General features: G+C 38.3%; 1 protein-coding gene across 1 annotated transcript in view; it reads right to left on the reverse strand.

The window, feature by feature from the left end:
- Positions 1-25,565, reverse strand: part of LOC141978051 (disintegrin and metalloproteinase domain-containing protein 18-like) — a 44,033-nt gene that overhangs the window by 14,482 nt on the left and 3,986 nt on the right. Inside the window, exons 3-17 of the mRNA XM_074939896.1 lie at positions 19,569-19,630; positions 18,904-18,982; positions 17,546-17,622; positions 17,137-17,326; positions 15,697-15,762; positions 14,843-14,914; positions 12,907-13,073; positions 12,516-12,597; positions 11,677-11,813; positions 9,710-9,890; positions 9,331-9,420; positions 6,963-7,161; positions 5,249-5,357; positions 3,239-3,422; positions 328-408 (exon numbers count right to left, since the gene is read on the reverse strand). Coding sequence (XP_074795997.1) covers positions 328-408; positions 3,239-3,422; positions 5,249-5,357; positions 6,963-7,161; positions 9,331-9,420; positions 9,710-9,890; positions 11,677-11,813; positions 12,516-12,597; positions 12,907-13,073; positions 14,843-14,914; positions 15,697-15,762; positions 17,137-17,326; positions 17,546-17,622; positions 18,904-18,982; positions 19,569-19,630 — 1,776 coding nt within the window. The remainder of the gene's footprint in view (positions 1-327; positions 409-3,238; positions 3,423-5,248; positions 5,358-6,962; positions 7,162-9,330; positions 9,421-9,709; positions 9,891-11,676; positions 11,814-12,515; positions 12,598-12,906; positions 13,074-14,842; positions 14,915-15,696; positions 15,763-17,136; positions 17,327-17,545; positions 17,623-18,903; positions 18,983-19,568; positions 19,631-25,565) is intronic.

Below are 25,565 nucleotides of genomic sequence, written 5' to 3' on the forward strand. Positions count from 1 at the left end.
AGATCTTGGCCCTTATTTGATTTTTTTTCCTTTTACTAATCTGCCCAAGCAATTCATTTCATAGTTATATTGTGCATAACAATCTCTTTCTCACATTCTAATTTTGTTACTGGTTCTAAGAAAGAAAAATGGTTTAAATTATTTTACTCAATTATTCCCATAAATAACTGACGGTAGCATAGTGATTTTGGACCCCAAGCGTAAGCCCAGAAGGGTTTTTACAGCCAAACCATAGACACTACAAAATGGGGTTTCATAAAGAAAGAACTTCCTGAACAATATTAATAGAAGCAGTAACACGAAAATAGTAATAGTATTGTTACTTACTCCACGACCGTTGCATTTTACTTGTGGATTACAATCATACCCCAGGACTGCATAAAACTGGCACGTGCGGTTTATACAAACCTAAACAACAAACAAACCCACAGCATAAAATTCCAATTCAAATGAGTATGACAATCTTAGCATTCAGTATACCTGCTGCATGCTCTGAAAAGAAGCCTAGGATGGAAAGGCCATAAATATTACGCCTGTATGGAAATACCTTAATGCTTGCCAAAAGGTAACTGCCAATGCAGAATGAAGACAGTTTCATTTTTGCTGCCTGTATCCTATAGGAGTTGCAGATTAAGAAGGGATGCTCAGGAAAGATACTGTTAATAACCACATCTACAAATGGCATGTATGTTTCGACTTTGAAAAACAAGGCAAAAGCATTTTGATTTGTCAATACATATGTTTTCTTAAACTGAATACTACTGTAACTGCTGGTGCTCTTTCCCTCCTCTGGTATAGTTTATATTCCATAGGCTGCTGAGTCCATTGCTAAGGGCCACTTTGTGCTTTGCCCTTAGAGGGGTGCATGAGATGCGGGAGGAAGAAAAGGTGCCTTTTTTATTCTGTTGTACAGCTCCAGTATGGGCCACACACAACTGCAGTTGCCTGCAATGCCAAGTTGGGGAAGGGAGTCAAAGAGTCTAGGGACTGCCTCCTCCTTGCAATCCTGGGCTACACCCCAAAAGGGAAAAAGGGCCATGGCCTCAGACCCCCTCTGCAGTGATCTGTGGAGAGAGACTAGTGCACAGGGCAAAAGTGTGGAAGAATATGCTGCACCCCATAACGGGGTACAGTAGCAAAAAGCTCCCATGTGCATTCGGGAGCTTCAGGAATTCTGACTCTGAGCCTCCCCCTCAGTGGCATGGATTAGCATCACTCTTTGTTCTGGGCTGTGTTCAATTTCTACCTTTTTTATCATGTCCCCCCCTCTTATTAATTTCGTTTCTGAAGTAAACAATCCTAATCTTTTCAATCTCTCTTCGTATGACAGTTTTTCTTGCCTCTAAATACTCTCATCACCCTACTCTGAATTCCCTCTAATTCTGTAATATTCTTTATGAGATAGGGCGACCAATGCTTCACACAATATTCTAAATAAAGGTTTACCATCAGTTCATATAATGGCATTATAATATTTTCCATATTATTTTCCATCCTATTCTTTATGCATCCTAACATCTTGTTCAGTTTTTTGACCACAGTTGCACATTAAGCAGAGGTCTTCAATAAATTATCCACAGTGATGCCCAGATCCCTTCCTGAGTTGACACAGTTAATGCAGAACCATGCACAGTGTATCAGAAGTACATATTTTCCCCACCAATATGTTTTACTTTGCATTTGCCAACACTGAACTTTATTTGCCATTGTGTTGCCCACTTACATAGCTTGGTTATGTCTTTCTGAAGTTCCTCACAGTCTTCTCTGGTCCTGACTACCATAAATCGCTTTGTATCATATGCAAATTTGCTACTTCATTGATCACCCGTATCATTAATAAATATAGTAAACAAAATTGGACCTAATACAGAACTATGAGGCATCCCACTGTTAATCTTTTGCTGGGATTAAAACTTCTCTTTGCTTCCTGTCTTTTAGGCCAGGTCTACACTATACATTTTTTTTCAACGTAGCTCTGTTCAGAAGAGCGATAGGCTTTGGTTTGTTACGGACATGCCTACACCAGCAAAAGCTCCGACTGTAGATGCAATATCTGTACTGGCAAAACTGTGCCAGTTTACTTTTGCCAGTAAAGTATATTTCGCTCAGGAGGGTTGGAATAATCTATGCCTGAAAAAGCAGACTTTTGCTGTTATAAGCTGTTTTTCCAGTGGGAGTGATTTTTGACAACACTTTGCCTCAAACCCTGTGACTACTTATTATCTTTAGTAGTCTCTTGGGAAGGACTTTGTCAAATTTAAATAAATTGTTCTCCTTTATCCACCACTTTACTAACACATTCAAAGAATTCTAATTGGTTGGTGAGACATGATTTTCCTTTGCAGAAACAGTGTTAGAGTCTATCATCTCATGATCTTCCAGATATTTTACTATTCCATCTTTAATTATAATTTCAGCCAATTTACCAGGTACAGATGTAAAGTTTACAGGTCTGTAATTCCCTGGATCACACCTAGACTCCTTTAAAAGCCGCATTTGCTACTCTCTGATCCTCCGGTTTAGTCGGTGCGGGGGTTTTTTGAGAGAGATAGCAAATTTTTATGAGCAGCTCAGTCACATTGTACTTGAACTCCTTCATAAATCAGGCCTCTTTCAGTGCCTCTGTTGGCCAGGATTCTGTCCTCCACTTGTACTACTGCTTATTATTTTAGTAAATATTTGTTTTTCAATTATCTTCTACTCTAAAACCACATTTCAACCTAGATTTTCTTTTTTATGTTGGTGGAGGGAGGAATCCAAAATCAAGCTTAGAACATGATCACGGTTGCACCCTTAACTAGGGTAACACTATTTTGCAGCTCCCTAATGACAATTACTTAGATTGTAAGCAATTTGTGGAAGGGACTGTCTTTTTTATATATGTTTGAATAGCACTGACCACAATGTGAATAGGACCTCTAGGCACTACTGTAAAACAAATAATGATGATTAAGTAGTAATAAAGTAATTCTCTAACAGAGTTTAAAATACATTATAGTGAATTAAAACAAGGCACAGGGATTAGTCATGTGGCTAACACTAAAGGTCTACAATAATCATCCATAATCACTCCAGACTGAAAATTTTCCTCTGATGTTAAGTGAGTAAGTAAATAAAACATTAGTAATGAATAACCTTGAGCTATGTTACCAAAGGGTAAATATTTCTAAAACTTAATCAAGTTTATAAAGCCCACATACATACTGACATTTTAGATGCTTATAAAATATTTCCTTACTTTACCAGGCCCACACTTTGTGCCTTCTTTAACCAGTAGAGGGTCAGTCTCTGTGGGTGGCTTCATATAATCTAAAGATACACATACATGCTCTCGCACTTGAGCATAAATGATAGCAGCTTTTTCTTTAGTGAATGGAATGCGACTTGGATATGTACAAACTAACTTTCCACATGTGACATCCCTATAAAATTCAATAGCAAAGGAAAATAAAATGATACATGTGACATCTGATTGATCAATACATTAGAAAAACAAAACTGCAGAAAACGAGTGGGGTATTGCACATACTAGATCGATATAAAGGTCATAAGCAGGGCAAGGAAGGCAGAAAACTGATCTTTGAAATAAGGAGAAAACTGATGCACATCCACCAGATTACTCTTGCCTGCAAATGGGAACGAGGCCACAGTGGGGCACACATAAGAACCTCAGAATGGCCATACTAGGTCAGACCAAAGGTCCATCTAACCCAGTAGCCTGTCTTCCGATAGTGGTCAATGCCAGGTGCCCCAGAGGGAATGAACGGAACAGGTCATCATCAAGTGATCCATCCCCTGTCGCCCATTCCCAGCTTCTGGCAATCAGAGGCTAGGGACACCATCCCTGCCCCAGTAGTTATGTGCTTCATGGACATACAAGGATTACACTTAAGGTCGTGGTTTTTGTTCAGTTACGTTCATTCACGGCCCATGTTGGATCATATTAAAGAAGTTCTGTATTAAAATCACAAATGAGTTTGATTCCCCATAGTTTAAATTCCAGGGTATTACTAATTAAGAGGTCTCTTGGTTTTTGATACTGTTTCTCTCCCTCTCTGTGTGAAACTTGCAAGCTGCTAATTGGGTTAGTACATTCTAAGACAGAGTCGGTTCTCAAAGCAATTCTTTGTAACAACAATTACTCACACAGAGAGAGACTCAAAGCAATACTCTGTAACAACAGAAACAGCACCCAGAGGCTCCCCGCCCTTTTGTTGTATTCATCTCGCTTTGTTAACAATTGTGATTAAAATAGAGATAGAGGATGTATGTGGATGGATGCTTGGTGTGGATAATAACTGAATGATCAGGGAGGTGCCACCATAAGAATCCAGTGTCCATCGGCTGAAGAAGGCGTCAAGTGGAAATAACCCCAGATGGCAGACTGGAATCCACCCAACAGCCTCAAGAATGGGAGAACCAAAGAATAAGATAACAGCTGGCAGCACGGAGCCATCAGGAATGTGCCATCTGCTGATTGATTCGGCAACAGCATGATGAAGCAATTCCCACAGACTGGCCTAGGAAGAAATTCCTATAAAAACGGACTCTAGAAAGTGAGAACTTTGGGGTCTGATTCTGCAAACCAACTTCCAGGAGCGTCAGATGTGCATCTGACAAGGCCCTGCTCCCTCCTCATGTCCAGGCCACCTGGCCAGTGGCTTGGCATGAGCAACTCTAAGGCTGGTAACTATGATAACAACCTTGCAAAACCTCTGTGTGTGTGTGTGTGTGTGTATGAATGAATGTGTGAATAAATATGAGATTGAATGGAATGTTATAACTATAACTAACTGCTTACTATGATTCTTTCTGTATTCACAATAAATGTGGCATTTTTCCTTTTCCCCTTTAATAAGATCCTGCTGGTTTTTATTTTATTGGTATAACACCCACACCTCAACCTTTGTGTACCATGTGCTCTTCTGGTGGAAGAGGAAGCAGGTATGCAAGGCACTGAGGTCTATTCTGTCCAGTGTGGAGCATTACACCTAGTCAATAACCTTACTTGGGTCCAAGCACAGCTTCGCCTAATCCTTGCATTCCATGCTACAGGATCACGGTCTAGATGCTCACCAACTGCACATACTTTGAGAATGGCCAAGGCTAATGTATACAGAACACCTGAGACTAGAAGGAAATTTTATAAAGAAATTAAAGCAGCCTTACTAATGAACAGATAGTAAACGTTTGCCCCATACAGTAGAGGAAAGCAGAAAAGAAATATGTTTTTTCCTTAAAAACATACATCCAACTACAGATCTGAAATCCTTTCTTCGGATCATTCCCACAGTGTCCAAACCTATCTGTTTGACTATTGATTTCTTCATAACATGCAAGAGGAGCATTTTTAGAACCTGTAAGTTTTGAGATAAGATTGAGTATAATTAAAAGGAACACCAGATCATTTATTAATCTATCAGTACTTCTAACAGGCCTATCATTGCCGTACCTAGGTGCTACACATGGATTAGAGAAAACCAGGAAGGATAAAAATCTGTATTAAAAAATCAGATATCTTTCTGTTCAAATTGTATTTTTAATTAAATTAAATTATTTTTTACAAAGAAAAAAAGTAACTTATTTTAAAATTAAATTTCAAATTGTAACAACCTATCTTAAGGCCTAAATTTACTATAATCTACTAATCATTTAAATTAAATACAAAAATAATATTAAGCAGTATATTTGCTGCTGAAGTTTTAAAGAAAGTCAAACCACTGAACTGGTGGAAGTCACCGACTAAGCACCTGGAACCAGAGTTTGCTGAAGTATTAAACTAGCTTTAGACATCAGTAGCCTCTTCTTCAGGTGCAAAGAGAATAATTTATACATTCAGTTTATTCAACTAGTTCAGTCCCATAGCTAGTTCATTCAAAGTTGAGAAACCAATTGGCAGATGAAAAAGCAGAAAAGCTTGTTCTCCTCTTTGAATCTAAGAATAAAAACTAGGTGTGAGAGAATAGGATCTACTAGGTTCTAAAATCATGAAGGAAATGGTGACCTGAAGCAAACAATTCGATTAACTAAAATATTTCCTTTGTTTAACAAATCCATTAGTTTTAAAGTAAAACAGGTTTTGATACATTTTCTTGTGTATCCAGCACATTTAGGGTTGTTTTATTTAACTAATTTTTAAAAATTGTAAATGTTGGTTTTTTGCAGTTTTAATTGAATTCTAATTTTCATCCAAATAGAGCTTGACACAAATCAGAAATAAAAAATGAATCACCATTTATTTAAAAAACGAAATGCATCATTCAAAATTTTCTAACAACAAAAAAGCAAAAAATAAAGAATCTGAATAAGTGTATATTAAGCTATATAACTGCTTAAATAAATGTACATATATTGTATATCCTCCTGATTAGCAACAGGTAGTACCAGAATTCAAAGTAAAGGTTATATTTAGTTGCAATTCAACATGTTTTAATGGTTAAAATCAGTGAGAAGCAACCCTTCTCTAGGAAAACAGTGAAAAAGTACAAATGCAAAACATGATTAAATTTGATTATTTAGATCAAGGTTTCCTGCTTGCTGATTTTAATAATGATTTAAATTAAGCTACCCTGCAGCAAACAGTGAGATCTGTTCGGAATTGGTTTTCTAGTCTGCTCTTTGGTTAGCAAAAAAGAAGACATATTTTACAAATGAATTTTAATTTACAGTCACCACTTCGTTTTTACTTTACTTCTATAAAATCTAAGCTTCTGGATAACCTCCATGCCTTTATAACAATGTTTAATATCACTGGACGACTTCAGACAAGTCATTTGGCCTTCTGTACCTCATTTCCCCATCATCAATAAAAAGGAATAAACATGGTTAATCACTGCTATAAAGCGTTTTGGATATATGGATAGAAGTGGCTATGTAAGTCTTTCTTATTAATTATTATTATTATTACAGCATTTAGTGGAACTGGATTTTAGAACAAATTAGAACATAATTGTCTCCATTACCTTTTCCATAGATCCTCTGACACGCTTTATCAGCAGACTGGCAACGTCCTTTGTAACAAAAGGCAGTATTGTGTTCGCACCTGTGTCCATTCTGAACATAAAGATCAGCTGGACAGAATGCAGATGACCCATTGCAGTACTCATCGAGATCACACTGACTATCAGCCATGGGTCTACATTTCTTATTCTTTGCCTTAAACTAGAAAAAAGTAGGAATAAGGAGACTGTGCATGGTTTACAAAGATTATGGTCTATAATGTTTAAATAACAGAATTTATGTAAAGCACAAGAAAAGATACTTACAGTGAATAAGTAAATAACACCACCACATATATGCTGTTTAATGTGGTTGTCACTGACTGCGATGAATGTGAGAATTCTTTGTAAAATTCTTATATACTATATGTATGACTCCAGGTCACCCAGGGTTCTTTTAAATCATTTTCATCAATTTTTCCCTTGTCATGAAACATAAATTGATAGACTCCCAAGGCCTCTGTCAGAGTGGCCCTGGTGATTTAGCATATGGTACTCTTCCCCTACGGCAGTACAGAAAAAATGTCCCACCACGATGCCAGGAGACATCATACTGTTAGAGGTGTCATCTTTTGGATGACATGTAAAAGTATGATCCTTAATCTCAGAAATATTTCATTTTAAAGCCCTAATCCTGCAAAATTATGCACATGCTTAATTTTACACACGTGAATAGTCCGCTGACCCTGTCTGGAGAACTTGTTCCACTAGAAGATGCAGAGGTGGGATATATACCAATCTGAACTTCAAAGAAAGGAAGAGATCATCAAACCCTAGTGCTAAGGGAACCCTTATATGGGTGAAGTAAGGGAACTAAGCGGAAGCACGAACTGTAGATAAGGCACTGGACTGGGACTCAGGAAAGCTATGTTCAATTATCATCTCTACCACAGACAACCTTGACCATGGGCAAGTCACTTAATCTTTCTGTGCTCTGTTGCCCCAGGTATAATATGGTGATGATAATATTTCCCTCTCCCAACCTTTGTCTGTCTTGTCTATTTAGTCTGTAAACTTTCTGGGGCAGAGACTATCGTCAACTATGTTTTGTACAGAAATCTGTATAATTAAGATAAACACAGAGGTGTTTGCGCTCCCTTGTGCGGTACTGTTCTCTTATTCTTTAAGTTGTAAAAACATTCACTAGCACTTCACATTTTCAAAGAAGGCAAAATTATTTAGTGTCATGCAGGAGACTGTGATTGAGAAGATTTGTGTTATAATCCTGGCTCTGACTGGTTTATAGTGTGTCACGAGACAAGCCCATTGTAGCATAGTGCTGACTCACCACCGCGGCACCACCTGCTGGTCATCCAGGAATTAGCTCTCTCAGCCCCGGAGCATCCTCTATGGGCCGGTGTCTCACCCTCTGTTACCTACCCCTCTGCAGTCCCTTTATCTCCCCCACGTGTAGGCCCCACGTCTCTCCCGAACTACGGTGCCCCTTACCTTGGAGTGCTGCCCCTCACTCAGGGAACCCCACTCCCCTGAGCCCACCTCGCCTCAGTGACCCACTGCCAGTCCTCATCTAGCCCCTTTACTCAGGGGCAAACTGCAGTCTGCAATGGCCACTCATAATTGGCTAGGGGGTTGGACCTGCTGCCTTTCCCTGCAGCCCCAGTACCTCGTCAGGCCTTCCTGTCAGGCCTCAGCCAGGGAGGTCACCAGGCCTGAGCTCCCCAGCTCAGCCTGCCCCATCCCCAGCACTGCTCTGTTGAAGTGCTCCCAGGCAGTTCAGTCCTTCCCACCCCAAGGCTGGAGTGAGACTGCCTGCCTCCTAGCTCACAGCCCTCTTTATACCAGCCCTATCGGGCCTGGATTGGCTGCTACCTGCCTTTCCCTGATTGGCTCCTCGGGGCAGCCCTTTCCCAGAGCTGGTTTTAACCCCTTTCTGTCCGGAGCGGGGTGCTTACCCCGCTACACCCATGCAGTACTCAGGAGCTCCAGTGGAGCCCACTGTGGCACTTAAATTCTACCAAACCCACAGATTTGTTGAGCTTTGACAAAGCTGATGAACTTCACCAGAAAGTTTCTAGGCCAAGACATTGACTAAAAAAAAGGAATAAAAGAATTTTCAAAATAATATTTTTCCCTGAACATCCATATCAGAAAAGTGTTGTCTGACTGAAATTAAAAATGCTCGTTAAAATGCTCCCTTTGGCCAAAGACCACGCAGGCAAATGTCAAGTAAGAAGGACAGTTTTCACAAGGTGTGAGTATGGGTGGACACAAATGGAAAGCTGGTTTTCATCTTTAACTATGCAGTGAACAGTGTCTCTCCAAAATTTAGAAATTGTGTTAAACATCTGATAATCCTGAATATATACCTTACCTTACAGTTTTGGCAACATAATCCAGTACCACACTTTGCTCTTGGCTTAAGTTTACATTTGTTAGTACAGCATTTATCTTTTGCACACTCCTGAAAAATAAACCATAGACTCATTAGATATTCTAAAATTTTCCTTCTCTAAAGAGTCTGTCCAAGATTCTCATCCCTTAAGAATAACAACTTGAAAGATCCCCAAAGAAAAATGAGTGTCAAGCTACAACAAGGTTAATACCAACATGAAAACTGTTTATAAATATAAGTAAGATCTTCCGTGACTTTCCTAAATTTCAGCTGGGTACTAACTCTCAAAGCTCCATTCTTCTAAACTGAGAACAGTGGAATTTTACACTACTTAGGCTTTCTGGTGTTGAGTACTAACCTTTGCTGAGCCACAGTCACACTGCTCTCCTCTTTCCACAATACCATTGCCACAGACTGCCCTCTTGTAGGACAGATTCAAATAGGGTCTGTTAGAGAGGCAGTCTTCTCTCCTATGTTTCATAAAACTTTTGAAGTCTCTAATGCTGCAACTGCTAAAGGCTTTTACCCCATTGGAATGTCTAAAAATAAATTATCAATGAAAAATTATACCAATTGAAGATATTTAAAGATTCCGGAGTACTTAACATCATTAATGCTACTTTCCAAAATATTCAGCTGAGGGTCTTTCACTTCATTTGTAAATCTGCATTCAAATAATGTCTTAAGAATAAAAAATGGCAGAAATTAGCAACTAGAACATCATCCTTTTGTTTTATTATTGAGAAAGATATTAATATTTCTTTATCAGAGATATCGGCTAACTTAATTGTGCCTTTATCTTTCCAGAGGTAAAACATGGGATACCTAAATATGTTAGGGTTATTAACAGATAATGGAAATACATTTTCATTTATTTTCTTATAAACTAAAACTTTATGTGAAATATTAACAAAATCACATCACTGGATCATTTATAATTGCCCTAGTTTCCTTTAAATCACATATACACAAACATTACATACATTATAAAGTGTTACAATATCCTGAGCCATTTTATCAATATACAGATCAAATCTCCCTGTACCTGAGAAAAATAAACTGAAGTTGAACAATCTCATTGTAGAGCTAGATTCTGGTGATGGTTTTTGTAACACGGGCATCTGTCCATTAAAAATTAGAAAAGATATGCTATAGCTCAAACAGAAGTTATTGATTCGATGAACAAATTACCAGGTGAGGTTCTATGGCCTGTGTTATGCAGAACGCAAGAATAGATGAGGATAATATAGTTCCTTTTGGATTTATGACCTCATTTCATATAAATTAATTGCCACCAGCTACTAATGATTATTTGTCACAATTGACCTAGGCCCCAATACTGAAAACACTTCAGCATGTGAACAGTTTCACTGAGTTAGTCACAGGCATCTGTTTCCATAGTGCCCTTTGGCTGGATTTGACTAAGTGACAGCAGGGTTAAATGATCCTATTGAGAGTCCCCTGAGCCACTGGTTAGCTTATTGGCTTGTGAACACTTTCAGAAGCTTTCTAGAGCAGTACGGAGTAGCTCATTTTTAGCTTGTCTTGATCTGATCTGAATTGACTATATATAAGTAATGTCTGGTAAGACATATGTTATTGAAAATACAATTTGAGGCTTAGTCATATGACCTTGTATGTTTTATCCAAAAAATAATTAAAAGCAGTTTCCTGGAAAAAGAGCAAAGTAATGCCCAGTGAATGCCATGGGACAAATTTTGCATTGTTACATGCATGCAATCCCACAGATTTCAGTGAGATTGCCCCCTTATTGCAGACTTTGTCCAACAGAGTTTAGACTCTTTCCACCACTTTCAAGGGTTGAAAGGATTTTAAGCACATGACTGCCAGTAACTGTAATGATCATGCCAGACTTTGAAAATTAACCCTTTCCATGCAGTATCACACAAACAGAAAACTAATTAAATAAAGCATTACAAACAAGCCAACAGTGAATTCTGTTCCACTCAAAGCTCATTAATACAAGGAAAAGGTAACAAAAATCTATAATCAAAGCCTACTATGAACCTTTCAATATAAACATGAATAATGTATACTTGCATTCAGATGTGAAAAATTATTTTCAGATATGTTCTTTAGAAATTAGTTATTTTTTGGTATGCATAACTGGCACCCAAGACTTCCATTGACAACAGGCTAATTTGAGGAATCTCACACTTCACAGGAAGCACTCAGCACCTCACACAACCACTTAAATACGAATCCATGGTCGTTTATAATGATTGAACTTGCATGCCACAGGAAAACAGTTCTCAATAATAATAATGTCATGTTACATGAGGTATATAAATAAAAAAATCTTACACTGCTTTGGTGTTCATTATACAGATGGATCCAGAACACTGACAGTCCCTAGAATCATCATATGCCATTCCCAGACTAAGCCCCAGCAGCTGTGCAATGATGACTGAAAATGTCTCCAGTGTTACAGCCCTTTGATACTAAATAAGAGAAATAACTGAAAATCATCATCAAAGTAACTCAGATAAAGAAACAAAAACTATGATAAAATTCTAAACCTTTCTGTTTCCTGCCCAATGTAGTCAGGTCATATTTTATAAAAATGTCTGTACTTTTATGTAAAGAACCTCAAGATGCTTGTCTTCAATACAAGGCCAAAGTTCATGCCAACTTACATTCTGGAAAACTCAAATGAAAGCAATGAAGATGCCCAGGGTGTGAAAAACAGTGCAGAACTTGATATGCCATATGTAAAAGAAATGCATATTGTATTGCATATGGTAACTGTTCTAAAGATTCAATCCTGCGAAGTGCTAACTTCTGGCCTTGATGTAGCAAAACATTTAAAATTGTGCTTAACCTTAATTCATGAACAGTCCCAAGATAATGGGACTGCTTAAGTGTTTTGCTGGATTAGTGCCAGAGTACTCAGCACCGTGCAAAGTAAAGCTCTAAAGTACTCTAAAGGGCTAGGAGGAGACTATAGAGCAAGTAAAACCTAACATTCAAAGTTCTACTGCAAATTTTTCTAACCAAGTGCCTAAAATCAAGCATCCAAATGCATATTTAAGGCATCTAAATACAAATGAGCTGTTTTTCACAGGTGCTGAGCACCCACCACCGCTCCTTCTGAAGCCAGTGTTACAATGTTCGCTAGCAATGTAGATCCAATAATACTATACCAGAGCAACTCCTCCAGCATAGTTTCTGAGACAAATCCTTCCTGCAAATGTTGCCCCTACATAATTAGGGTGGTCCCTGTAACTAAAACACAAAAACAGATTCTTGAATATAACTATGTTCTTCGTAGCATTGTTTAAAAGGACAATGTTTTTTGTGTCTTATAGTTTAACTTTTACTTTCTATTGTTTACCACATAAACACTCTGAGAAACCTGAAAATATTTTGTAAACACAGTACATCTAGAATTATATTTATAATAATTCACAGTATCTGTTCTATTATTTTTATAAGAGATGTTTGTTGGTCATGTGGAATTGTGTTGGTCCATGCTATGACAGTCTAAAAGATTTCCAGTGTGCCTTTTTAATAATAGAGAAATGTTCTTCTTACACAAATAAATATGCCATGTCATGTGGCCGAAGAACAAGGTAAGATTCTTTCCATTGTAAAAATCTTTGTAGTATCTCATCAGCTTCCCCTGTTGTGCGAATTTTATTATTATCTGTCCAAAACTCCAAGGAAGACAGTACAATTGTCATGTTAAGGGGTGTAAACATCTGAAAATACAACAGAAGAAACAGATGTTCAATTACGTTTTATGCATAGCAGTCTGTTAATTTTATAAAGAATAAGCTAAAGGCCAAACTTAGCAAAATGGACATCAACACAACAACACTTGGTTGCGGGGGCACTTCTCGCCAACACCTGTAAAACTAAAAAGGGGAATGGGGAGAGAAAAATGCAAGCAAAATACATAGTGCTTGCCCAGCAGACCAAACCCAACAGTTCTGAGAGGAGGGGTTTCTGTAAATAAAGAGAGGTTTCAGAGTAACAGCCGTGTTAGTCTGTATTCGCAAAAAGAAAAGGAGTACTCGTGGCACCTTAGAGACTAAACAATTTATTTGAGCATAAGCTTTCGTGAGCTACAGCTCACTTCATCGGATGCATCCGATGAAGTGAGCTGTAGCTCACGAAAGCTTATGCTCAAATAAATTGGTTAGTCTCTAAGGTGCCACAAGTACTCCTTTTCTTTTTGTAAATAAAGAGAGGATTCATAAGTAAAGCATATATTCAAATAAATAACAGGTTTTAAGTCCACAACACTACAATTTCAGAGGCAAACAAAAATTTTCCTTTTTTTTTTAGTACAAAAGGCTGAATGATGGGGGGGGGGGGGAGGATTTTCCGATTGGCAGCTGTTTAATAAGCCTAGAGATGCACCAATACAGCAATCTCTTCGAAGCTCCTCCTCCTCTGTGAGAAATAAGGAAGAAACTGAAAATTGGAAGCACTGAGGAGCAACCCTGGCTGGTGTCAACAGGTTTAGTGATATCAGGGCTCTGGACCAGTGATTACAGAGTGGAGATCTGTTACTGTTTGTATCTCTGGAGACAAGCAGACACCTAGAATCAAGATGACTTATGGCAAACAGAAAAAAAGATAACAAAGCTAGACAAAAAATTTTATAAAAGAAAAATACAAATTAGAAACCAAAAACAAAAGAACCAAGAGTCAAAACAAATGCTGAGAGAGGAATAAAACAGTTTTAGGGCTTGTCTACATGGGAAAATTTTCCAGTTATACTGTTATAATTATACTGGTATAGTTAACAGTATAATACCCCTGTGTGGACACTCATATGCTGGAGTAAGGGTGGCTTTTTTCAGTTTAGCTTAAACTGCTAATAAACTAATCCACAAATAGGGACTCTTATACCTGAAGAAGAGTGTCCACTTGGGGAGGTTACATTGGCATAACTTAGTGGTTTATATTCACATGCCACCTTATATTGGTATAACTGCCCCATGTAGACAGGCAGACAGATTTTCACTTTCCTGAGGGACACAAATGGACAAAAACTGGGGACGGTATCCTGCAGAGTTCCTACACTCCCAGATGGATGAGAGCACCAGGGTCTGTGGGTGGAATCTAGGGTTGATTATGATTGGCTAACATTGTGAAAGAGGCTAAACCTGCCCACACTAGGTGCTAATGTGTTTTTAAACAGCACTGAATTAAAACGTTACATAACATATCTGTCTGAGGCAACAAGTTTAAAAAAAAACACCTTTTTAACCAATCTAGACAAGACTTCAGAGAAATACAACACAAGCTTGAGGTGAAGCACTTAAACATTTTTTCTCTAATTGCTATAAAGATCTCCTGGCTATCATTAGCCAAAAACTTGAGAGCCAAGAATTAAAATCAAGACGAAACAACTCCCTAGAGAAAATGAGAAAATCTAGAAAATCTTTGACCTTTAATAACATCCAAGTAAAACATCCAGATTTCATTTCAATATGAAACAAAAAAGGCAGTAACTTACACTGTTGACAAATCCAAGAAGCTGGACTATTTTCTGTGTTATAACATCCTTGTCTGAACCCAGATAGTTGTACTGGAAAATAACACAATTCTTTAAGTAACAGCTAAAAATCATTACAGAACAACATTTTTTTGGTCAGTCATTTCCCTGATGAAGCAGTGGAATGTTCACATGAGCCTCAAATTCTGAGCGTTTAAATGTGTCTAATTATTTTAATTCTCAGTTTCCTTCCAATTCCATGAACAAAATATGCATTGATTCTTTGACAAAATGGATACTACATATCTGATAATTCCAGATTCCATTACTTTAAGCGACATCCATGACTTCTTTGGCCTCAGCCTGCCACAGCAGCAGGGCTGGAGTAGCTGTCAGCCCCTGCCCAGGAACAACGGCAAGAGAGCAGCCTGGGGATGGAGCAGTCCCCAAGGCCGGAGCAGCAGCCTGGGGCATGGGCAGTGGCCTCAGGAGCAGCAGCTGGGTCTGGAGTAGCCCTCAGGGCTGGAGCAGCAACCAAGCTTGGTAAGCCCCCACTGCAGGAGCAGCAGCTGGGGTTGGAGCAGTGGTAAGCAGTCAGCCCCCGGTGCGGCTCTGACTGTTAGTCCTCCCCACCCCCTGAAGGGTATTTTTAGTAAAAGTCAAGGACAGGTCACAGGCTTACGTGAATTTTTGTTTATTGCCCGTGATCAGTCCGTGACTTTTAATAAAAATTCCCAAGACAAAATCTTAACCTTACTGATTATTACATCCCAGACCTTTAGAAGGACAGCCTTAAAACGATGCATTTTTATGACATGTTTTAAAAAGTAGCGGAAATATATGAAGTAAAGCAAATTTGACTGATATGGACTTACCAAACCCTTGTCCAAAATGACATACATTTCCAGGTATCTGGGGGATTTAGTGACATCTGACATTGACTGAAAAAAAGGCCTTCAACATTTCGTAATTATTTCAACATTTTACCTTTTGTATCACTTATTAACACTGTGAATATGAGGTACATTCCTTAACACTAGATTTTTAGCTCGAATACCTATGCTCAGCTGTGCTGCTCAAAACCACCACCATCATCCTTTCATGGAAAGAGTTCTATATTTCTGAAAACAATCATAACCTTAAAAACGTATGGTACATTATTTGTTAGACTAAAAGATTCAGTAATACAAATAACAATAACATTCCAAAAACTTCAGCATAATTTGGTCTTAAAATTTCTGTACCACAATATTAAGAAAATAGAGATGAGTATAAAACAAACAGACTACACAACTGATAACCCTTCTGATAATGACACTCACTCTTCATTATTAGCAAAACTTCTGAACCAAGGAGCCGCAGAAGTAATATGCACAGCTGGCCAAACCAGCCAAATGCCATCACTTTCCGGATACTTGAAAAGTGAAAAATTGGATATTCTGATGCCAAATTTTAGTCTCAATCAAAAATAATTTCCCCCTCCCACTCCACTCTATGAATTGGTCTCCCTCGTCCAATGGAAGCTTCTGGGGGACCAAGATCTTAAGCCCCAAACATCTCTGGAGAACTTTATGCCTCCTATGCCATTTTGGTCTTATTTTTGCTCTTTGAAATGCCACCAGTTCTCTGGTGGGATAGTTAAATGTCCCTCCAGTCAGTCTCCGCTCTCAACACTGGCACCAGCAACATCTTGTCTGTTGTCTCTGTGGTCCTCAATGCCTTCTTTGACCCAGCAAATAGGATCTACACATGAAGTTCTAGGAGAGGGATTTTCTTCTGTGGAAGGCCAAGATTGAAAATCCATCCTCTAATCAAGCCACAGTGGAAGGGCATAAAGAGTGAGTAGTTAAAGTTGAAGTAGGGAGCCAAAAATAAGGCATGACTGTCTACATTTGCAAGTGGAAATTAGACCTGCGGTTTAATGCTGACAGTGAGACTCGACTCAGGGAGATTTACAGGCGTTATCCTCATTCAAACACCTGAGGCCGGAGCTGTGCATGTGTGGTTAAAGCCATCCTGACTGAGATAGAACTATTCCCCTGAATATGGGACAGCATTAGTAACATTGTGTCTGCAGATACCGTGGTGACACAGAGCATCATGTTCAGGCTAATGGATCACACTTCCTTATGAATAACTTATTTCCAGTACTATTGTTTCTTACCAAAGTTGTGGCTCTCATATGCCCACTTTCTGCATATCATGCACATAATTAATAATTAAATCCAGATTCAAGACCATCACAGTGAATTTCCTGTGCCCTGGATTTCAGGTTAGACATAATCTCTATCATTATGATAAAAAGTGGAACTCACTTCAATATCTGTATGCAGCTTGTAAGACACCTTTTCTGTCACCTTTTCTCTCCCTATATCAGTGTAGTTGTTTGCAAAAAGTGGACTCTCAGTGTTTTTATTCTTTATTTGATAAATAATGTGCTCAAACCCAGGTGAAGAATCCAAGGGTTCAATTCCATAGCTGGCATTCTCAAACTGCAATAGCCCTCTGAAAAAGCAAACAGTGCAGGTTACATAAAGTTATAAAATGATCTGAATTAATCTGCCATCAGCTTGAGACCTTAAATGTTAGATACTATATATAGTGGGCACCATTAAAAAGTCAGCATTTTCCAACTGCTACCACACTAGTGTCTGGGATACTGAATTTTACTAGAGGTATTATTATAATTAATTATATTAAAATTATATTAAAATATTTCATTACTTGAGCCCAGAGCAGGTGCTGAGTGTCACAAGTGAATTGGGAAAGCCTTCAATATATCCTTGGTAGTAGCAATCATCCTAAATAAAAAAAATTAAAAAATCAAAGAAAAATGAATAAACTATGCTTATCCGTAAGTATAGTTCTCCAACCAGGTCATCTCCACTTATCCATACATTTTGGAGCTTCCAAAGACACTTATATGGAACTTGAAACCATCTAAAAATAGAAGTGTGGAGGTAGAACACATCTCACTATTCTGACTCAAAATCTGAGGTCAGTGCCCGCCAGAGCAACTGGGCAGGGAGCTGGAGGGATGAGTGAGGGACTATAGGAGGAGAAACCTTTCCACAAGGCTACAGAGTGGCTCCACAGCTGTTCTGCACAGGATACTTCATCCTAATGGCTAAAGTAGTCTATGCAAGGCCTTTACATGTTTCCCTGGTAGAACAGGAGAAAGGAGTTGGGAAGATCTGCATTGCAGATCCCCCAGACCACTCCCCAGCATGTTCATACTCACCCTGGCCTCCTCCTCCCCACCTTTGGAGAGACGCCAAACCAGTAAACAATAGAGTCGTGAGGAGAAAGGAAAAAGATTAAACACTTTAAAAATTAAATGGAGGTGAGGGAAGGGCGTGCATCTAGATGGCATGACCCAATGGGAGAGCAACTAGTGATCCTCTTTTCTACCTCTTGGGATCCTTTCACAGATCCACCCTGGAGACCACAATAAAGCAGTCTGAGAGAAGGAATTAAGGGACCCATCCGGAAAGATGCTGCACTTCCTCAACTCCTATTGTTTTCAGAAAAAGCACATTAGCTTGTGTGAGGAAATCCTAATAAGTTAAGCAATGGATTACATTAGGAGAAAAGGCAGGTAGTGTGACACCAGCCTCAGCTAAATCCTGGAGTAGAGAATCCATATGGGGAACAGTTTGTGATGGAGGATCTAAACATTACCTTAGGTAAATGTATAGGACAGTAGAAAATCCCCAATTTTCCTGTCCTGGCCTTCCCCTCTGAATTTAAGCACAAGTGATATGTTTGCTCCTTTAGTGTCCATTCTGCAAGTTAACTACTGTAAGCACATTTCAGTCTAACTAGTCGTTTCTTTGAAAAATTTGGTAATTAGCCAACCAAAATAAACTTGAAGTAAGTAATCTTATTGTTAATTCTCTATGGAGAATGTTTCCTTGAAGAAATCTCATGCCAAGATTAGTAGAATGTCAGCAATAAATAAGTAAAGATAGGGAGAGATTTTCTGATACTTAAAAAAATGTAAAATCCCCAGAGAGCATTTCTAACAGGAACTCTGTTCTGAAAAAGCTAAAAAGCTGCAAAACAAAGTAATTAAATCTTACCTTAATATGTGGGAAATCAGAATGAACAGCCCCCCCTTTGCTGTAAGTATAAACCCTGAAATCATCAGATAAAAATAGTCTATAAAAAGAGAATAAAAAATGTTTGCATTAAAAAATAAAGATTACACATCACTGCAAGTTTAAAGAGCACCCACACTATTTTCAATATGCTGCAATGATTTGCATCACCCCTTAGTTTTGTTTCTTGAGTTACAATTTAATGTTTTATTGCTTCTTTCAGACTGGAAAATTGCTGAGCTAGATGAGGTGCCAGTTATGTGCAGCCTTCAGATCACATAGCTACAAACCCTTCTGAGGATTCCAAGTTCTTTTGCTGTTTGCCAGTCAGCTTCTCAATCTTCTGCTTAAGTCTTGAAACGGAAGAATACATGGATCTCTGAAAATATTTCCTACTACAGAATCTTAGATTCTCCTATTGTCAGTGCACAATACTAGTAATAACTGAGGCTACAGCAAAGAAGATAGAGAAGTATCAGCTTGGACTGTTACAGACTGAAAATTATAACCAATGATTGGAAAAGAAAGGGAAGTTGAAGACAAATTATCCAATATTTAATAAACCTTATTAGAACCTTTTTTTGAGCCACATGACTGGCTTATAACAGATAAGAGCCAAAGGGTTAGGAACAAAGTCAATCACTTACTGTCGCTTCAGGTGAAGAGTATACGGTGTCCCTCCTATTGTAATGACATAGGACACTTTGTCCTAAACCAGCCAGAATGATAGAGAAAAAAAGAATTCAGTAACACAATATTTTGCAGAGTAATTCTGCATTTATTAAACATGAATATAAATTAAAAATGCACCACAAATGTTTCTTAACGGGCAATGGATGGACAGTAACATGGTTATCAGCGCAGTTTTAACATCTCGACAGCTACCAGAACAACTGCCCTGTATCCTTCCAATACTCTGTGGAATGATTGTCTGTGGTTTCCTAAAAAGGCTCATCCACCACTCTCCCTTTGACTGACATACACTGTATTCCACATGTTCAAGATGTGTGTCTGTGTTTTATGTCAAACACACAGGAGAAATAATTTAATAGCCAATTCCATCTCAAGATATCCAGATGTGTGCAAAGGCAAAAAATGCCAGTGATAGTGACCAGGTGATGGACATTGCAGTGAATAAAATGGGAACTGATACATCATAGCTTCAACTGGTGAGGGAATTTGCTGAAAGCATTATAGACCGCTGGAATCTAGAACCCGGAATCCAGTGGACAAATAGGATGGAAGTAGAAATAACACATTTCACCTAATTCAGAAGAGCATCATTCTGAAGTCACATGAAGGAATTCATCATTTTAGAATCAGCTGCTGCTTCTTACTTTTGTGAACAAACAGTTGAATGCTCTTGTTAATTTGGGGGGAGAATTACTGAAGATTATTGTTCAAGATAACATGATTTAAGGCCCCTTCCTTAATCTCCAAGACATGTATGTAAATATAAGTTTTCATTGCCACTCTCTATTGTTATTAATAAAAATAAAATGGTGTATATCAACAGAACCTTTCATCACAGGATCTCGTAAAGGTTTATAAAAATTCAAATAGAAAAACTGAAGCACAGAGGTGACATGACTTGCCCCAAAACAGACTATACAAAGAGACTTTAGAGCCAGAAATAGAACCTAGGAGTTCTAGCCTGTCTCCTACTCTGACCTCCAGGCAGGGTGAATAAAAATCAATGACTTTTTTTTTTAAAAATTTAAAATCTGATTTTTTTTATTTAAATCAGATTTTTTGATAAAATGCTTTTTGAGAAAAAAACTATCTAAAGATAGTTTTAATTAAGATACATTATAGCTCAAAGACATCATGGAATAGGGATTATAAATTCTAATTCTATAGTATGAGACAATATATTCATGTAATGTCTAAGAAAAGTTTTGTAAATGAGTTCCAATAGTTCATGGATTAGGGACCCAATCTTATGGGGTTCCAGGGGCTTCTGTATAGATTATTTAGGTTAATCTTTCTATCTACCCAATGGGACTCAGTGCTCAGTCTAGAAGATACCATCAGAGATGCTTAGTTTTGCAGTTCTCAAACTGTGCATTTGGGTCTCCAGAGATAACATGCTTGTTAACAGCAAAAATGTTTTAAAATAAAATAAATAAATAAATAAAATAAATAATATATAGAGGTGAGAAATAACAGACCTCAACCCTACTGTCCCTCTGCAAATTTGTGTAGACAGAGTCAATCCCTTATCTCTCTCTAAAAGTGTAAAGTTTCAAAAAGTTCAATGAATAGAAGATTGTTGGGAGCAGAATAGACAAGAAGAAGAAGAAGTCTGGAGATAAATGTAAGAAGGGAGGGACAGGCAGTAGAAACAAAAGTGAAACTGTTGGAGCAGCATATTCCAGAAGTCTTGAGGTCTTTCTGAGTGTAGCCTTAATTGATTTGAGATCTACCATACCATTCTCTCACTAGAAGGGAAAACCTATAAAGGCAGCAGGCCGTAAAAGAGACCCAGTTTGGGAATATTTTAATGAAGTTCCTCTTCCTGTAGCATGCATGCAAATTGCAAACAGTGCAACAAAGAAAGGCCTGGTTACCCAAATGAAACAACATCATAAGAAGTGTTCCTTCTCAGGAGGAAGCTGCATTGAAGATGATGAAGGGAACATGTCTGAACATGGTGATGCAGGATCTTCAGGTTGTGACCGAAGACTTTTTTATTTCATACTTCTTTCGAAGGACTGCCTGTCTTCCTTCTGGACTATTCTTGAATTCTCATGTTGGAGCAAAAAATATAGTTGTTACTCTATGGTACTATCATTTTAGATGCAGCTGTGATAAAAAATAAATAGTTGAAATAGGCAGATCTTCCTTTTACAATTTCACCTTTAAAGTAGTACTGAGTGTCAGTGAATGCAATGAGTAATACTAAATGAGCAGTATGGTAATAATAATTAAATAACTGCATTGACTTATTTTGTTCAGGAGAATCCATCCTCAACATACAGGATTCTGAAGACTATCCACCTTCAAGATCACCATCATTTTCTGTAGTTTCAGAGTTAACTGCCAATGACAGTGTTTCAGTCACATCATGTATGTCACATAGCCACAGTATACCACCTGTAGCAAAAAGAAAAGACACTCCACCATCCAGAAACAACCATAGATAAATTTGTGATAAGAACCAGCAGATTACAAAAAGAGGTAATTGATGAAAAACTTGCCTGGTTTGTTTATGAAACAAACTCTCCTTTCTGTATGATTGAGAACCCACACTTCATTAACATGGTTCAGTCATTAAGACCAGGATACAGTCCACCCAACAGCGCAGATGTCGCAGGCAAATTGCTGGATAAAGTGTATGAAAGAGAAACTGAGCAGGGTGCAAGAAGTTTAGAGGATGAAATTGTTAACCTGAGTCTTGATGGGTGGAGCAATGTCCACAATCATCCTGTTGTATGTGCTTGTGTGACAACAGAAGAAGGGAATGTTTTCCTTCCAGAAACAACTGATACCTCAGGAAATGCACACACAGCAGAATACTTACAAGAAGTAGCAGTAAAAGCTATAACAAACTGTGAAAAAAAATTAAAATGTCTAGTATGCAGCTTGGTCACAGACAATGCTGCAAATGTATCCAAGATGAGAAGAAATTATTTAGAAGAGAGTGAAGAGCGTCCCAAACTAATAACATGCAGTTGCATTGCTCATTTGATGCACCTCCTAGCCAAAGACTTCGGTGTTCCAGAAATAAAGGCTAATGTTGTTGAAATTGCAAACTACTTCTGTAACAACTACTTTGCAGCAGCTGCTTTGAAAAATGTGGGAGGAACCAAGATAACTCTCCCACAAGATGTGCGATGGAACTCAGTAGTGGACTGTTTTGAGCACTACATCAAGAACTGGCCTAATCTGATGCCAGTTTGTGAACAAAACTGTGAAAAAACAGATCGCACCGTCACAGCCAAAGTTCTCAACACTGGATTTAAGAGAAAAGTTTTAATACACGCGGAGTACCCTGTAGCCTATTTCTGTAGCCTTGAACAAAATGCAGGGGAATAGCTGTTTTATGGCTTATGCTGTTGAAATTTGGAAGGAACTGAGTGAGATCTTAAAAAGAGAAATATGCAACAACAGAGTTAAATTAGAAGCATTAAAAAAACAAATGGGACAAACACTATCTCCAGCTCATTTTCTTGAAAATATTCTCAATACTCGGTACCAGGGTCAAACCTTAACTGCTGAAGAGGAGGAGTTGGCTATGACATGGACATCCAGCAATCATCCCTCCATAATGCCAACTATAATGAACTTCAGAGCTAAGGGCGAACCATTCAAGAAATATATGTTTGCTGATGATGTTTTAAAGAAAGTCATACCAGTGAACTGGTGGAAGTCACTTAAGCATTTGGATTCAGAGACTGTTGAAGTGATAATCTCACTTTTAACAGCAGTAGCTTCTTCTGCCGGTGTAGAAAGAACATTTTCTTTCTTTGGACTAATTCATTCCAAATTGAGAAATCGTTTGGGACCTGAAAAAGCAGGAAAGCTTGTTTTTCTTTTCCAGATTATGAGCAAACAGGAAAATGAAGGTGAAGACGACTGAGTTAGCTGCAAAAGCCAATATTTTAAGTTATTGTTATTAAGTCATGTTGACCTGGCTGACATAATCAATTTAATTTTTTTTTAATTAATTGAACTATTTTAGTTAAAAACAATTTTAACAAAAACAAACCTGATTCTGAAAAACTTGAATGTTTAACTAAATTCAAAAATTCATATGCTTGTTTTGTTAAAATATTATATGTTTGCTGTTGAAGAAAAAAATCCAGAATACATAACGTTGTTGTTTTAGTTAAATAAAACAATTTAAATGTCTGTCTGGTGATGTTCTCCTCCTAATACAGAATGGCAAGAAAATCCCCCAAATATTAATGATTACCCTGTTGAATTAGAGATAGTTCACCTCCCAATGACTTCATAAATATCTGCTTCAATTACCTTTGGTAAACGAAATAACCAAACAATCATTCATTTTCTGATATAGTTGTAAAACTAATCTGAAAGGTTTTCAAAATAAATCACTTTAAAAATGTATAGTGTGTACCTTCTAGAAATGAAACCTACATCTATCTCTGAATTGTGAAGAATATGTGTTAAGGTTATAACAACCAACAAGAATGCACTTGTATGTAGAAATCCATGATTAAATCGAGTCTTCCTGACTTGATTTCTGCAAAAAAGGACCAAGGGGTTACAGTGGACGAGAAGCTGGATATGAGTCAACAGTGTGCCCTTGTTGCCAAGAAGGCCAATGGCATTTTGGGATGTATAAGTAGGGGCATTGCCAGCAGATTGAGAGACGTGATCGTTCCCCTCTATTCAACATTGGTGAGGCCTCATCTGGAGTAATGTGTCCAGTTTTGGGCCCCACACTACAAGAAAGATGTGAAAAAATTGGAAAGCGTCCAGTGGAGGGCAACAAAACTGATTAGGGGGGACAGGACTTATGAGGAGAGGCTGAGGGAACTGGGATTGTTTAGTCCGTGGAAGAGAAGAATGTGGGGGGATTTGATAGCTTTCAACTACCTGAAAGGGGGTTCCAAAGAGGATGGATCTAGACTGTCTCAATGGTAGCAGATGACAGAACGATGAGTAATGGTCTCAAGTTGCAGTGGGGGAGGTTTAGGTTGGATATTAAAAAAAAAATGTCACTAGGAGGATGAAAAGAAAAGGAGTACTTGTGGCACCTTAGAGACTAACAAACTTATTTGAGCATAAGCTTTCGTGAGCTACAGCTCACTTCATCGGATGCATTCAGTGGAAAATACAGTGGGGAGATTTATATACACACACAACATGAAACAATGGGTGTTACCATACACACTGTAACAAGAGAGTGATCACTTAAGGTGAGCTATTACCAGCAGGAGGCCAGGGGGGTGGGGGGGGAACGGGACCTTCTGTAGTGATAATCAAGGTGGGCCATTTCCAGCAGTTGACAAGAATGTCTGAGGAACAGTGGGGGGTGGGGGCAGGAGGGAATAAACATGGGGAAATAGTTTTACGTTGTGTAATGACCCATCCACTCCCAGTCTCTATTCAAGCCTAAGTTAATTGTATCCAATTTGCAAATTAATTCCAATTCAGCAGTCTCTCCTTGGAGTCTGTTTCTGAAGTTTTTTTGTTGAAGAATTGCAACTTTTAGGTCTGTAATCAAGTGACCAAAGAGACTGAAGTGTTCTCCAGCTGGTTTTTGAATGTTATAATTCTTGACATCTGATTTGTGTCTATTTATTCTTTTACGTAGAGACTGTCCAGTTTGACCAATGTACATGGCAGAGGGGCATTGCTGGCACATGAGGGCATATATCAAACTGGTAGATGTGCAGGTGAACGAGCCTCTGATAGTGTGGCTGATGTGATTAGGCCCTATGATGGTGTCCCCTGAATAGATATGTGGACACAGTTGGCAACGGGCTTTGTTGCAAGGATAGGTTCCTGGGTTAGTGGTTTTGTTGTGTGGTGTGTGGTTGCTGGTGAGTATTTGCTTCAGGTTGGGGGGCTGTCTGTAAGCAAGGACTGGTCTGTCTCCCAAGATCTGTGAAGCACTGGAATGCATTACCTAGGGAGGTGGCGGAATCTCCTTCCTTTGAGGTTTTTAAGAT

Source organism: Natator depressus, chromosome 26 (assembly GCF_965152275.1).
Source record: "Natator depressus isolate rNatDep1 chromosome 26, rNatDep2.hap1, whole genome shotgun sequence".
Lineage (NCBI taxonomy): Eukaryota > Metazoa > Chordata > Testudines > Cheloniidae > Natator > Natator depressus.